The following is a 16,700-nucleotide window of genomic DNA, read 5'->3' on the forward strand; positions in this document are numbered from 1 at the left end:
TTACTTTATTTTGGGAATATTTCATTTGCAGGGAGGCTGCATTGAAGGAGTGTGGGGCACAGCTTTTTCTCCCTTCAGCTTCTGAAGTCTGCTCTCCCCTGGCTCTCCAAACTCCCTGCCTCACTCCTGGCTCCAAGCCCAGGCATCCCATCATTTAACCCTCCTTCTGGCTTTGAGAAAAGGCATTTTGTGCTCACCCATCTTCCTCTATTCAGACTAGGTTTTTGACATGGCAGAAACGCAAAAGGGAGTTTTTATATTTTCTCTGTGTCATAAAATTCACATCTTGGAGAATTAACACCACTACTCACTTCCTCAAACACATTCAAACTATTCACCCAGTGCCCAAATACTCCGAGTACTGGTGAGGAGTTTTGTAGCTCTAGGGAATCATTTAGACTAGTCAGCCAAAGCCAAAATTAAAATTTAAAATGCAATTGGCAATGATTATTAATCAATTAGCTCCAGGGAGCTGTCACAGCTTCCTAACCAGAGTTAGAATAACAAGAAATATTTTTGAAATAATAAAACTAGATCCTTAATAAAACTTGTCTCCTGCTTCACACATTTATTAATACAATGATGCCTACAAAGGTATCAGTAATTACTTTTATATGAATGAAATTGAATTAGAATGAGAGTCATCTGCAGGAAGCAGTAATTGGCAGATCCATTTCTTTAGGCATACATTAAAATCTTAGTTCAACCCATGTCACAGGGTGTTAGAAGAGGGGAACCTTACACTGCCCTAAACACCTTGGTGTGACAGCAGATTTTATTATGCAGTGAGAGATAGCTGAATATCTCAGCTAAAAAAAATAAATGTGAGTGGGCTGTGAACTGCTGAACACTTTTAGGTTGATCTTGATATTGATATTGTCTCTCTTTTTAGAGCTCTTCTGGAAAGAGAAGAGCTTTTTTCCTCCAGTCTGTCTCCATCCTCCTCTGCCATATTTCCTGATGAAAGCAGCCGTGGGATGTCCAGACTGGGATGTAAAAAATGACAAGGATGGCTGATGTGTCTTTTTGTTAGTTTTTTTTTTAAGGTTTCTATATATATTCTTGTTGGTCCAGAATAACCCCACATGTGGTAGTTCTCAGATGCACTGTAAGAGCCACTTGTGTGATGGGTTATTTGAAGAGGGCTATATTTTCTTGTAGTAAAAATGAACTTTGCCTAACTAGCCAGCAATAAAATACTTGGATTTCATTTAGAATTAAAAAACCCCACAAATGTAATCGCTGCAACAGTGCATCAAGGGCACATCCAAATTAATAAACAGCAGTTCTTAAATGCTGTCTTAAGAGAACTCACTAAAGTAAAGGGGCTCAGTAGGAAACTGACAGTCCAGTATTTGACAGTTTGACAGTTCTATACCTACATAACATTTCCCTTGGAACAAATCAGCTCTGTAGAGGAGTTACAGGGCCAGTCCTGCAGCACAGGCTCAAAGCTCAGCTTCCATTTGAGAGGAGGATTTCCCCTTTCCTGGAGGGTGCATGAGGGAGTCCCTGGATACCACAAGGGATGGGATTGATTTGAGGCCAGTTCTTTGTCAGGCAGAGGGGAGGACACTGGTGGTACCTGTTCAGAGGTGCTGCTGGCACCCAGCCTGCCTGGCCATCCTCCAGGCTGCTGGGCTGGGCTTGAGCCCATGGTCCACCCTCTGAGCAGCTCCTGTTCCTCAAAGACGTGGGCAAACCCCACTGGGAAACAGGCAGGAAGAGGATTTGAATCTTGTGGGGAGGAGAGGCCAGCTGGGCTCCCTGCAGCTGGGACTGGATCTGCTCTGTGCTGAGCCAGAAAGGAAAGCTCTGCCTGTTCTGGGATGTGGTGCAGGTCAGCATTTGGCATCCCCTCAGCAGAACAAGAGCTTTGCTTTTCCTTGTTGCAGTGAAATGCTGCTCCAGACTCTGGAACCACTGAAGAGCAGTCCTTGGCTGTGGAGATCCCTTAGGCTTTTGCAAAGACGGAAAAAACCACACAGAAACACCCAAGGTGACAAATTGCAGACATCTGGGTGCAGGAGGGCAGCCCATTGTCAGCAGTGCTGCTGGTCAGTGGCCCAGCTGGACTGGGCACCTTCCCAGGGTGCCAGCATCCCTTTGCAGCCTCAGGGCTTCCTGAAAGAGCCCGTGCAGAGCTGAGCAACACAAACCTTCACCTCAGTGTAACAAGCAGTAAATTGGTTCTTGGGTATCCTGGCTGGTTCAATCAGCCAATGGCTTCAGTATCCAAATCCTCCTCCAGGTGGCCATTTCTTCATCCCTCCTTAAAAACCTTCACCGATAAAGTTTGTTTCTCTTCCAGCATTTTTTTTAGCATTGCTATATGGAAAGCCATGACATTTTCATACATTTCTTGTGTTTTATTAAGAAAACACAAAAACTTGGGTGGCTTTTTTACTTTTTTTTGGTTGTTTGCGGGGTTTTTTGGTTTTGCATTTTTTGTGATGGTGTATGTTTTTGTTTTTGTTGTTTGTTTGAACCTTTACAGTTTTAGAAGCTGATTTAAAAATTAACAAGCAATGAAAATGAGCTCCTCAGCTTGAATTCTGTGCCTTTGCAGTAGTTCTTTACCACAGTTGGACGTTTTTGGGTGTAATAATAAGGGAGAAGAGAATTGACCATATTTGTTTTTTCTGGGTCTGGTAGCATATTGCTCATCTGATCTTCAGAAAGCATTTATATAAATGGACTTTTGCCAGCTTTTGGAAAGGATTTTACGTGCAGCTGGCTCCTTACATGATTTTCATACAGAGTGTGGGGCCCTCTTTATCTCCTCGTACCCCCCAGGATGTTCTTCATGGGAGGGAGGCATAACAGTTGTTTTCATTTTCCCTTTCCCTTATTTCTGGTTCAGGCATCAGTGTGACCAGAATTAAGTGCAAGGGAAGATGGACATCTGGAGAGGAGATGGGACTTTGGGATAGACTTGGTTGTATATTCCTTGCATGAGCAGAACAGATTGGCTGTGAAGGGCTCAAATTCTGTTTTTTATTCTTCTGTGATAATTCAGTTCCTGCTTTGTGTTCTTTTTATGAATGTATGTAAAATAAAAAGCACATTTAGCTTAGAAATACAGTAATAGTAGCTGTGGGCTTTCAAGCCTGACCTTTTTGTTATTACTGAAAACAACAGCAAGTTCTCAGCACGTTATTACTGCTATATATTTTTTTTCTTTTTTTTTTTTTCTTTTGCAAATCAAAATGCAGTTTTGCTGCAGGTGGGCTAATGCAGATACCAGCAACTAAATAACTATATCAGGAAAATGATTTTTAAAGAAATTGTAATGAGTTTTTTCCTGGTTGAATGCTGTTGGCATTTGCAGGTGGGTTGGTGCCTATGAGAAGCTGAATCACCAGATGTAAGAGACAGGACCTGCTGCATGGCTTTGAGGCATTGTTACAATTTTCTGGGTCAACTTTTCTTCCCACCTATCATCTGTCTCATCTGTTTATACTTGAAGCTCTTCAAGGGAACGTCTCATGTTGCGTTTGAACAGAGCCTGTGGAGGGGGAGGAAGAGGATTTCTAGCTTGGCTGAAGCTGCAGGATGCAAACATAATATAAAACCTTACAAATAATGGCAAGTGATAAAAGTACATGGAATAAAAGATAAGCTGGGATAAACATTTTATGTCGATCTAATCAAACATGGCTTTATGGCACAAAGGCCTCTTCCTTTCACTTTATAAATACTTTCTAAGAAAATCCTGTGACCTGTTTGCTGCACAGATACAATCAGATGCAATCTGTCCTAATACTGGACATCAGGACAAAAATGGGACACTTAAAAGCACGTTTATTTTTTCCTGCATGTGTGATTCCTAAATTAAGAAAACGCTTCCTCCTCTTGCCTTTTCACAAGTCTATAGTCATTATACTGTGTCTAAACCAGATGGAAGAATATATTAAAAAATGTTTTTAGACCACAGATTGAAAAATGGTGCCAGGATTTTCAACCAAAAATGTGGCACTGATTCTAAAATCTGTTGACAATTTTAGAAAGTTTTCTTTTGGCAAACGAGCTCCATTAGTGTCTTTTCTTTCTTCCAGGAAAATAAGAAAGAGCTCTATCTGAGTCATAATTTAGTTAGATTCCAGCCTGGATTTCAGAATATCAGCATAAATATATTAACTTTCTTCAGGGACTGGAGTTGGGACATAAACAGACTCATCCATAACATGAGAAAAACACAGTTAGAGGCTATAGTTGTCTCTTCTGCCTGATGTTGGGTCTTGCCACAGATCTGTGCTTCCAGGATTTTAACTACAGCCATTCCAGTTCAGTCTCAGAAAATCTATTTAGAATTTAAATTTTGGCTATTATTTCCAAATGAGGACAATCAGCATCACACAGACTTGAATTGAGATTCCTTCTTACACTGGATTGAGCAATGAGGTTCACCATGAGGCAGCTTTCTGGGCATGCAGTTTTGTGTGGAACACCAGACATTCGAAAAACATCTTTGTAAAAGTAAATCCATTTTAAATACCCTTGAGAGAAATAGAAGAAGCTCTGAATACCCCCAATAAAAATAAACACTTTTACGTTTCCCTTTAAATAATTATACGTGTTATAACTGGAGAAAAAATTATTATTCCTACTTCACTCTATGCATCATAAGGGCATATGTTAAACTTCCATCCACATCCATATATTTTTATATATCCGTATAAAACCTCCATCCATAAAATGGCTCTTCTCCCACAGGACCGAGCTTATGCCAAATTTTTGCTTTCAGGGGTTCCAGGGAGGCTCTTTGAGGTGCAGCATTCCCTGCTCACCTGTTGGCCAGATGTGCATTGGGCTCACCTCTGGGCTGACCCGATAACAATGTTCAGAGTTTCCAAATTCGGGCCTTATAAGGGCACTGAGTTGCCTTAAACACCAGTGCATGGGGTTTTAAAGAGGCTGCTGGTGTGTGCATTGCACTGTGAAATATTCCAGCAGATCCCTTGAGTGCCAAGCGTTTCAGCAAGGCTTTAAATATCTTTGAGGGAGTTTTTTGGAGTAAGGTTTTTCTTTATTGAGGAAACACCTGTTATCCACATTTTATGGGTAGGGCAGTGAGCTCAGAAATGATGCTGTTTGCACAGTTTGGGGAATAAAGGGCCTGACTTAAATCCTGCAAGCCTTAATTGTGTGCCATAACTCCTATTCAGCCTTCCCTGGGGGGTTTGTGGAAGGACACAGGTTATCCTTAAGGACAGGTTGCAGAGTGGTGAATAACTGGTGTATCAAAACTGAAAAGCACCCAGGTGGATGAGGTGGGAAGAATGGGACCGTTTCTGTGGAGTGTTGTAGAATGCTGCTTTTTATGTTTTCCATAGATCTTTTCAGTGGAGCTCTGACTTTGGTGTAATGGGCCAGACCTATGGCTCTGTCCCTCCTTTGAGGGAAGCTTGAGAATTTCAGATGTGGAATAAATCACAGGAGAGTTGCAGGAGGCTATGCTCTGAGCTGGAGAAAACTTTCAAGTTAATTCCCTGATGCTAAACCTGGGCTTTATGCTGGAAAAATCCAAATTTGATGGCAATCTGCTTTTCTTTGGGTAGATACTGAGGCTGAAAGATATATCCAGGGTGGGCTGCACTGCCAGGGCTCTCATCTGGAGCAGTGTATGTAGGTGAGCTGTCCTTGCATCTGGCTCACAGCAGTGCTCTCCTGTGCTCTGGAAGGTGTCAGCAGTCACATCCCTGTTTGTCTTTCTGGTTTCTTGAGGCTTGTCTCCTGGGCAATATTTTTTTCAAGTTGAATCAGTAAAATGGTTGATTCTCAGCACTGAGCTTTTCTGCACTCAGGGATTATTTGCCAGTTGTGACAGCTCTGTGGAGTTTTGTCCTGGCCAGAAGTCTCAGCAGATGCATTGTGTTGACTTCCTGAATCCAATTTGTAACAATAATGTTTTTTTCATACTGTGTTTCTGGAAGCAATTTGCCTGCTTTCCCTTCCCCATCTCCTTCTCCCGGGACACCCCAGCGAGAGCCCTGCCCTGCACACTCCAGTCGCCTTCTGTTTGCTGCTCCCACTGCCTGAGTCCCCATCTCCTGGGAATAGATTTATGGGACACCACTGTAGGCACTAAAAGTCATTTATGACATAGACCAGTGAGAATCCCGGGCAGCTTTTCGATATGAGACTCTCCTGCTAAAAAACAAAACCCTGAATGTAAAATTTCCTAAGCTGTTTGATTTATTTCATTCATTTCCTCTGTCTATTCAATTTCAAAGCCATTTAGGAAGATCGTTTGCACAAACATTTAAGTTCTCTTTAACTAAAGTCAACCCCAATGTGTTTTTTCAATGAGCTGGAGCTCATGAGAAAGATTCAAACATTAGCTGTGTGAAGAAGGCAATTAGTGTTTGTACAATATATTGAAAATTAGCCCAAGACACACTGGAATAATACATGTTTTACACATGTATATTTTTCATCCAATTCCGTAGTTTGTACTAGATCCTGACACAGATAATTCCAGAAGCTACAAATGAATTCAAACTGTGAAAGAGGTTGCAATTATTTATAAAAAGAGAGGATTTAACTGTAATGTAGTTGGTTTTGGTCTGTATATTTGGTCACTAGAAGGAAAAGCCTTTTGTCCTGCTGTGGTATGTCAAGGAAGCTTATCTGCATGTAAACAGCAAAATGAAACCTCTCTTGTGCTGTAAGGGTTGAACTTCTCCAGTTTAGAAGTTGAGCATTTCTATAAGTGCACTAATGATGTCATCCTGATAACAGGAGATAATCCTCTCGCTTTGTCATGGAGTGATACTTTTCCATAGGTTTTAAAGCTGTCACAGGAGTAGGAAAAAGCTGCCATAATCATAGGAATCAGTGGAAAAGTTTTGTTTTAATAACTGTTGGGGGAGCAACTGTCATGTTATCTGCATTAAAGATTATGCACCATTATCAGGAGTGTTTTGCCCACAGTTTGATAGGAATTTGGGTCAAGAGAAGGACCATTTCCCTGAAGGGGAAGAAACAAGCATGGTTGGAGTACCAGTTAAAAACTTTGGAGTATTTTCTGAAAATAGGAGTACACCTATAGCTATTAAGGAAAATACTATTTTTTCTTGTTGTAATAATTTAGTGTTTAATTATAACAGGACAGATCACAAACCAAAAGGAATGGCTTGTGGGGCTCTGGTGCACATTAATGGACATTAATGTACTTTCTGCAGTTGATTATGTTAAAGTATTTGTTGTTTTTATGAATTATTGTGGTGTGTATAGAGCAGAACCTTTCAGGAAGACAAACTAAAACTTTTGTTTGTTTCTGTAAGAGAATTCACAGGAGCGAAAGTCCATATGGGAGTCTTGGATGCAGGAGTACAACAACTTGCCTTAACATGTAGAAGAGAGCATATGGTTTTGGTAATAGGTTAATAAGAGCAATTAACCTTATAGTGCACTCATTTGTTGCTCTCAGTTGTTTATAAACTAGGTAATAAAGATATTTTAACATCCTATAGTTTTATAGAAGATTAAGTGAAATCAGGCTGTATTTTTCAAGTTTTAATGCCAACAGTACTCAGGTGATACCGTGACAGAAACATAAAATTAGCAGAGTAGAAGATTCAGAGTACTCCGAGGTGTGTCCAACCAGTGGGTATCATCACAAAGATTGAATAGTTTAGAGAAATACAAACATATGTAAAAAGGTTTTCATTAGCAGAGGAACTGTTGTCCCAGGATGGTCACAGATCTATCACTCAGCTTGTTCATGTTACCTTGCAAAGACTGTAATGTGAACTGTTTCCAGGCTTTATTTGCATAGAAAAGAATTTTAAACTTACCTTCTTCTTTTTGAGGATGACCCTCATGGAAGAGCACACTAAAGGATCAGCAAGCACTGTCATTGCTTTATTTTGTTTGTTTTGGAGGACTTCCTGCAGAAATCCCAGTTTCTCTGTCAGGAGCTGCTTTGTTTGCCTGGCAAACAGAACCAGTGGGTACAAATGAGCAGGTTGGTGCTGGCCCCACAAAGGGCACCCACAGGAAAAGGCATTTTTCCTTCATTCTGTGTTGGCTCCTCACACTTCAGGTGGTGTCATTTGCTGTCCAGTTGGGCACCTTGCTGCAAAGACAAGTGACACCAAGGGTTGTGTGATTTTGTTTTGTGAGTACTTTGGGTTCTAGGCTGGTGGTGATGGGAGAAGGGATGGTTTCACCACAATAATAGTTTTTTATTTAATTCTATAACTTGTGTCAGTCAGCTTTTTGGCCTCATGCTTTTGTGCAATATTTTTTTGCAAACTTCTCCCTATTTATTTGGCTGCTATATTATTATTCCAAAAGAACCCTTTAAATCAGCTCATCTGTAGCTTTAACTTGAGCATGTAAAGGATGATAAACTGTGGTTATTGGTTTTGTCTGTCCTTCCTGATTTACTGTTAGTTGTCTGACTTTTACCTTATATTTTGGTTATAAGCTACTTTAACATATTTAGCTGATGATAACCCAAATGAACTGTGATTCTTTATCATGAATTTGGACATCAAGACAATAATTTCTTTATTTATGTTTTCTTCAGAGGCTTCCCTGAAACCTTTCTATAGAGATTTGTGGTCTCATTTTTTTATCTTTCATTGAATTGACTGAACAATGTATTTGCTGGTGCAGCATTCATCAAAGATGAGGACTCTTTTGCTTTATTAGACTTGACAGTGTTTAAACAATACTAATTCTCATACCCAGCTGGCTTTTCAGCTGATTGCTGTGCTCTCTATTGCTGTGTAAAACAAGCTGGAACATTAATGGCATCTTGCACGCAACTCTCTGGAGACACACTTTTCTTTAGGGAAAAATCAAATAAATGTGAATGTTTCTGGGTTTTCTCCTTATTTTTTGCTTTCTTTTTAAATGATACTTTAGTGTACTGTCAAATTTTGTATGTGTTCCAATACTAATTTTCAAGCACATTATTTTAAAAAGTAGTCTTCATTTTATAGCTAGATTTACTGGCTTGCTCATTTTTTTTAATAGAAATAAATGCCTTCATCTAAACCAGGATATATCAGCTTTAAAAACATGTTCAAGATGCACATGAATGTGCTATTTTAACCCAGCTAAAATGTTGTACATTGAAAATGTGTTTGCTAAACAGCCAACAAACATTTGCAGATGTTAATCATTTGTTCAGCCTCTCACTTTTAACAGTATTGAGTATTCTTCATGGGAGAGAGAGACATAAACCCCCCATTTTTCTAGCCTATAAATATAAATATTTAAGTCATGCATTTAGACAAGCCCAAGCCTTAAAATGTTTGCTCCTGAAGGATGAATTTTGTCTGTTCTAGAATAGCCAACTGTGATGGGCTGCAGCCACTGCTGAGGTGACCATTGCAGCACAAGTCTCTCCTTCCAGTCCTTCAGAGGCTGTTTAATTTCATACATATTTCAGTTAATTGTGAAATAGCAACTTCCTGAAACCCAAACTTGATTCTTGTCCCCTGCACTTCCCCAAATACTCAGCCCTGCAGCAGGGTCAGGATTTGGGGTGCTCAGTTGTCCTGGTCAAATGAGGGCAATGATCTCTCTCTCATAAAGAACTGGCCAAAGCTAGGGGGTGGGATTTGATATTTAACTTCAAGGAATCAGTGTTTTCTGAAGAAAATTTACCTTCTTGGCTATAATATATCATATAACGTTTTGCACAGAAGCCAGGTGGCCCTGTACAAAATGTGTGCCAGTATCTGTGTCCCACAGTGCCATGACACTCCGTGTTGTGCATACAAAAAATCACTTGGAAGCATTGTAGGGAATATTTTCTAAATAAAGAATGTTTTGATATCACAGTATTCCATTTAAGCAATTTTTTTCCCCTAATTTTCTACAGCTGGTCCAAAACCCCAGAAGAATGGAAGTTTCAAAAGACAAGACAGACGTGGCTTCTCCTCCATATGTATGATAAAGAGAAGGTTTGTATTCGTGCTGCTTTTTCTCAGAACAAATATGATAGTCTTATACATTAGTTATAGCTATTCTTTATTAACCAAAACTTCCTAGTACTAGCCATGCACTTGTCTCATAATTTTTTAATAACTTACAAATTACTTTGTTTTTAACCAAGAAGCCGAAGCATTTTAATTGCTTGTCATTGATCTTTTTATTTTGTTGGTTATCATTGTCCTGTGTATGCTAGATTTTTATACTTGATGTATAGAAAGCATAAAGAGAGCAGATTCATTATTTATTTAAATCTGGAGTTTGCTGAGAATTTGATTCATATCCTTAATTTGAATTTCCTAATGTGGAACCCAATACTGCAAACCACAGTTCTCATGTTGTTTCAGATATCTCTGGCTCCACAGAAGATGTACAGCCATATTGCCAAGATGTTAAAATAGCTCTCTCATTTAAATATAAGTAAAACCTGATGTTGATTGTGAAAAGCATAAAGTATAACCAAAAGCCAGGCTTCAATCCATACTGAAATCCAGTCATTTCATAACCTAATAAACAACATAAATTGAATTTCCAATAAGTATCTGACCATCGTGGTATCAAATGAGGGTGTCAGGTCATTCATTTTGTTGTGCAATAGAACAAACCTCTGCCCAGTTGCACAGTGCCTCACTTATTGGTTCCTTTTGTTGACATTCAGTTAAGTTTTGCTGATTTTTTGTGTGCACTTGAGCCTTTGCTCATAGCAATAGTCCTGACCCAAATTAGTCAGCAGCTCCTAAGCCAATCACCCGACACTGGGTGTTACCTTTTTAGACAGCCAGATAATTAACAGCAGAGTTTCATGAAGACAAAAATGTTTACATGGTGCAAATACTTTAAAAAGATGGGTTGCAGAATACAAATTTGATTTTGGTTTCTGGGTTGTTTGCTCTGTCTTCTGTTTTGTAAGATTCTCCTTTAAAAGTCTTTACCAACCTTTGTGCTCTTCAAAGCTACCTAGAAATTGTTTGGCAGGCAGAAGGATGTTTTTTGCTTTTTTTACCTGTTTACTTTGGGATTTGTGTTGAAATATACTGGGACACAATGAACTGTAAGTAGCATTTGTTTCATGTACCAAAACACAGTTTAACTCCTTATTTCTCAACACTGAAATGAAACTTCCCTTTTTTTAAGAATTCTTATGGAAGTGCTCTGATTTATTTAAATTCATGTATTTTGTAGTTTAATAATCAGAGGAGCATTGAACATGAACTGCAGGGAATGATTAACATCTGCACGCAGATTCAGTGAAGTTAGTAGAACTGCTCAAGTGCTTATAATTAAGCATATGATGGAGTCTCTTTCTTCATCAGGACCATAGGGAGGGCACACCCAGCTTCTTTTGAATATTTTTTTATACCCAAATTCAGCTTCCTGTCCATTACAGAATAAAATCTGTTGGCAATCCAAGCATGACTAACATACAAAAGGAGACATAAGTTTCTTTTCTTCCTAAGCCACATCTTTGATCTCATGGTGTCACTTGGATGCCTCCTCAAGAGCCATGCAAAGGCCTGAATCCAGTTTCCTGTACTGGTAGGCCTCTTTCTATAAGAAGTAAGTTGAGGTTCTGAAATTGTTTGCTAGACGAATGGTTTTTTAAGCTCCTTTAAAACCCATCTGGTGGCTGGCTGACAGCTTCCCAGCCAGGCCTGTGTACCTATGGCGTGGATCCTTCTCCAGCACCCAGGATAAAATAAACACCAGGTCATTTGTTGGTCTTTTATCATCTGGCACAGCATTTTTAGGAAGTCACTAGATCATTCTTTGGCTTCTGGACTTCAGGGCACGATGGGGTGGGTGAAGCTTCCTTGGAAGGTGACCCAAAATCAGCCTGGCAGGGATGAGCTGAGCTTCTCTCTGCTGGTGGCTGTGTTTGCTTTGCAAAATACGTGGTGTCTGCAGGTCTCCAGGTCTGAAAATGCAGAGTTGCAGAGGATAATTTAGAAGTGATGACTGTTCTTTTCCTGGTACTCTTTCACAGAGTTTCCCTCCTTTTCCCAAAGACAGGAGTTATTTCAATTGGGATTATTTCCGTATTAAGCAGCCCCAGTGCATATAGGAAGTTAGGATGGTGACAGGATTGGTGTGTGAGAGAAAGAAACAAGAAAAAGGTCAAAACAGTTTAACAAAAGAATAATAACAAAATCCCATAAGCCTGGCTTTGACTTCCAGAGCCATGCTGGGAGATCTTGATCTCCAATTTCAAACCAGCCTTGAACTGACCTTGGAACAAGGATTGTGTTCCTCCTTGGAAAACCTCACCAAGACCCCTGAAATTACTGCTTTTGTACTACTGTGTTTGAAGAATTAAAATTTGGATTTCATTAACTTGCCTTGTACGTTCCAGTCCTTGCTATGGCTCTGCTGTCTGTGTAAGTCAGGAGGAAATATGATCTTACCTTGCCCACGGGGTGCTGTGTTGTGAACTCCTAATGAAATAAACCTCAGAGCTGTGTTATGTTAAAGGAAAATATCAGAGTTTTTGAACACTTGAACACCCTTAGGGCCAAATGCTAAATGTTTTCTAGGCTTCAGGCAGCCTCATGCTATGTCTGCACACTTAGGATTTCTAAATTTAGAGCAGGCTTTCAATTGCCCCCTCAAGCATTTAGCTTAAATGATACAATAATAACCACTTCCACAGGTATGTCTGTGCCATGCACTCTGAGAACAGGAGCTGTAAATTACAGAGATAATTTGGCCAAGGTTTAAAACCTGGAAATGATGCTGACTTTAAAAGCTCAGTACTGAGTATCTGCATTAAAGGAACACTGTCACACTGAAATTGTTTATGTCTAAATGGGTTCATCTGTTATTAGAACCAGCTTACTGTGAGTGAAAACTTTCAAAAATATCGATATTTTTCACTGTGTTTGATTTGTATAGTGTAGCAACGCTTCATATATCATCCACGTCAGTGTTAGTCAGTGTAAAATTAATATTTCTTTTGTAACTGCATTGTTTCTTTAATGCAAGAGTGTTTGTGTGAAGAATTGGAAGGTTTTCCATAGTGTACAAGTTACGAGGCTGAATGCAGACTTAAGTTTTGATTTATTGTTTTGTAATACCCCTAATTGATGAAGGCAGTGTTGGAATATTTTTTCTGCCTCTTCTTTTGGAGTGATAGAAGTTTTAGTGATCAAAGTTCTGCTGCCAAATGTCCATGGAGAAGTAAGTTGTAAATTAAGTGTCTGTTGAAGCTCTGTCTTCTCTGAAATGTTGATACTTTGCAGAATTGAAACCGCCCTTGGATAATTAGTCTCGAATCCTTTAAATACTTACGTATGTGTTTGACTTGACTCATGTCAAGTTATATGTGTAAAGTTAAACATGGAGAAACATACTTGCAGGGTGAGATCATTTTAACATCTCATGATTCACAGCAAAAAATATCCTGTTATTGGCTGAAACCTGTTCCACAGATACACAACGTGAAGTTAAGATCAGCGTAGGTCTGTTCACCTATTCCTTTTGAAAGCACTTCAGCATGAAGTACTGAATAAATCATTCCGAAGTCCTTGCTAAGCTATTGTCAAGATTAATATAATGATCATTTAAATTGTATGTTGTACCAGATAAGCTAAAACTTAATCTGTGACTAGTTAATTAGAAAGGGAGTGAAATGTGGATAATGCAACTGTAGATGACTAAAGTGCTTTTAGTGTTAGACATGTTGGTAGAGCCTATCAGTTTTAGTCAGCATGATTTTAAAATTATTTCCATATGTCTGAATTTCAGTTTGTTTTTCAAATTAAATTCTAGTCCTTTGTATAAGCATTCTGTCAAAGTGTGCAATAGTGGGTGGTATCTCATGTTGGCAAACAATTTTTGGGTAAGGGCAAGGGAAATTCCAGCAAAATTCTTCCCTCAGACATATGCATGCAATTCTCACCAAATTTAGTAAGATTTACATGTGTGTTTCCAAAAGGAGGGTTTGGCTAATGTGTTTTGTTTCTTTCTTCCACCAACCCTCAGAGCCCTGGGCTCCCTGTCAGGCAGTGTCTGCATTTGCTGATCAGCATTTCCACATCTGCTGAGCATTTCCTCTCAGATGCTTTGCCCATCCGAGCACATGACAGTCCTCTAACCAGGGTCCATCCCTCCTGGCAGCCTGAACCTTGGCAGGAAACATTTCCACTTGGGTTTCCACTTGAATTTGGACTTTGGCAAACACCAAAGCCCGTGCCATTGTCCTGACTGCCTTTCAGGTGATGCTGTGACCTGATTGCAAATACATACTGAGAGTGGAGATAATAAAGCTGTTTTTCCTTCCTTTTGTTTTTTCTTTCAAGGTTCCAGACAAATATTTCACCATTTTATTGGATTATCTGCAAGGGCTTCAGGGTGGTGCACGAGAAAAAACTGTGCAGAAAGCTGAAGCTTTTATGAAGGAATTTGATGGCTCTGATGGGGAAGACCCAAGCCTGCTGGAGAAGTGTGAGCGCATCAGACAAGTTCTGCAGCTGCTGTCCTGAGAGTATTTCTGTGTCGTAATTGTTGTCTGGTGGAGGGAAGGAGAGGATGTCACATACAGAGGCTGTAAAGGATTTGTAAAGATAATACTAAATTTTATACTCGTCATTTTTTCCGATTGAAAATATTTATCATGTTTGGAGCTGATGAAATAAAAATAAAATATATAGCCCATAGTCTTGCTGTTAATCTTACTGCACCTCTTCAGAAAAATACACCTCTCTCCCTCTCATTAATTTTTCTCCATCTCCTCTTCTAATTACTGTTAAATATGAGGAACATTGCAGCTTTTAGTAACAAGAGCAAAGGAACCAAGGCCTGGAGGGTCTTTTACAATGGCAACTTTAAAAATGAGAGCACAGTACAGTGCGTGCTCAGCCAGCTGTAATCTCTCACTTTCAGCTTCAGAAGGATGTCACTTGGATTTGGGAAAGATCATTTTCAGTCTGTTGAACACGGGCTGTATAACACAGTTGCTTATTAGTACTTCACACGGTGATCTGCAGATACCATCAGCTTTGTTGCTTTTCCTTTTATATTTCAAAGTTTTCAAATGCATTAGGACAATTGTTTAGATGCTCAGATAATGCACAGATGGGAACAGATCAAATCCTTGACTATATGTGGTAAAATCATCAAATTGTAGCTAAACTTACCCTACAATCAGAAGTGCTGTGCTGTATCCAGCCTGCCAATATTGCACTTTCCCCTTCCTCCTGCAACTGGCATCCAAAAGAGTTAATTCATGTTCATTCCTTTTGGCATGGGACGTTTGTCTCTTATGAATGTGCTGAAAATGAGGCTTTCAAGTAAAAACCAAGGACATTAATTACTCAAAGTTGGATGATTGGCTTATTTAATAACACTGGTATTCAGCCAGAGTTCTTGACCTGATTCTTTAATGTTTCTGCAAACATTGTTCATACTTTATTAATAACAACTATATGAAATGTGTGGTGTTTTAGAAGAGTGACTGTCTTTGGGAATTACAGCTTTAATTTGGGTGGGTGAAAGAGAGGAGGATCTATGGATATGCAGGCCTGATTTTCCAATAAGAAGCATTTGAGTGGATTCGACAGCCTTCATAGTCATGGCTTAGTGCAAATCTTTAAAAGTATGAAAAGTATTACTAATAACAAATATCTTATGCTTTCTGACTTGCTGAGGAGGATGTTTTCAGCTGAAAAAGACTAGAAACCAGCATATCCTCCTCTAAGAGAATAACTGGGATGGGGTTTGGCACAATAATGGGCAGAATTGAGCAGCAGTGTCCAGGTTCTTCATTGAGCTGCTTGGGGTGCCCTGGGGTACAGCTGTGTGAGGAGGCAGAGTCAAAGCTTTTCTGAGCTGTGTAACACTGATCTTCCAGTGAGAAATCTGGTGAAAGGGATCTGTAATGAAAGGAAGTGATCCTGACATTTAGTGAACTCATAAAGATCATCGGGTCATATATTTTACATGTGAGAATATGCAGCTGGGAAAACCTGCTGTCACTCCAAGCAGAGGCTGATACTTGTTTCTTTCCATGAGGGAAAAATAAGAATTTCTCAGGGATGAAGTTTTCAAAGTGTCTTTTTGTGGGTTTATCATCGCATGTTAGATGTCAGAGAAGAATTTTTGTTCTCTCTCAAGATATTTGAACATTGCCATTTTTGATTTCTCTGTCACACAAAAATGTGGGCCCTCATTGTGCACTTAACATATCTTCTAGCTTAAAAGCACAAGCACATTGCAACTGCACTTTGGAAAAGAATTGTAAAAAAGATGATAAATGTAAGATCTGGGCAGAAATATGGGAACCTTTTATGATTTTGACATATTTGGCAAGATTTGCCTTTCTTGGACTTTAGTTCTGACCATCTGTAAATACTGACAAATCTGTAAGAAGTGAAGCTTTGTAGATCCAGAATGTCATGTTTCATTTTGTATCAATTGATATTAAAAGTACACAAGGCCTGTCAATCTGGAGGCCACATGAACAGTAATATTTGCAAAAGAACAATTAGAGCCTCTCACCAGGGCAGTAATAAACCCCTGGGAGTAGGTCCTGCTCTGCTCTCCTCTTCCTCAACTGCAGTCCCACAGATTGCTGGGTGAAGGTCATGGTCCTGGGGCTCTCCTTCTTGCAGTTATGGAAAATTCAGAAGCTACAGCTAAAGGTAATTGTTGCTGTGGTTGTGTTTGGCAGAGAAGGCAAACCCTGGTGCTTCCTGCCTCGTGCCTTTTGGTGTAGGTGCTGTCCAGTGGTCAGAGGGGTCTTGAAACTGGGT

At 39.6% G+C, this 16,700-nt stretch overlaps 1 protein-coding gene across 2 annotated transcripts in view; it reads left to right on the plus strand.

The window, feature by feature from the left end:
• The window catches only part of CHLSN (cholesin), a 122,796-nt gene extending 106,377 nt beyond the window's left edge, over positions 1-16,419 (plus strand). Inside the window, exons 4-5 of one of the 2 annotated variants that reach the window (XM_083872636.1) lie at positions 9,845-9,926; positions 14,250-14,612. In XM_083872636.1, coding sequence (XP_083728762.1) covers positions 9,845-9,926; positions 14,250-14,432 — 265 coding nt within the window. In that variant the 3' untranslated portion in view covers positions 14,433-14,612. Of the gene's footprint in view, positions 1-9,844; positions 9,927-14,249 lie in introns of both variants that reach the window. The other variant, XM_083872637.1, reaches the window with a different exon arrangement.
• The last annotated feature ends 281 nt before the right edge of the window (positions 16,420-16,700 follow it).

This window comes from Zosterops lateralis (assembly GCF_965231275.1).
Source record: "Zosterops lateralis genome assembly, chromosome: 15".
NCBI classification, from domain to species: domain Eukaryota; kingdom Metazoa; phylum Chordata; class Aves; order Passeriformes; family Zosteropidae; genus Zosterops; species Zosterops lateralis.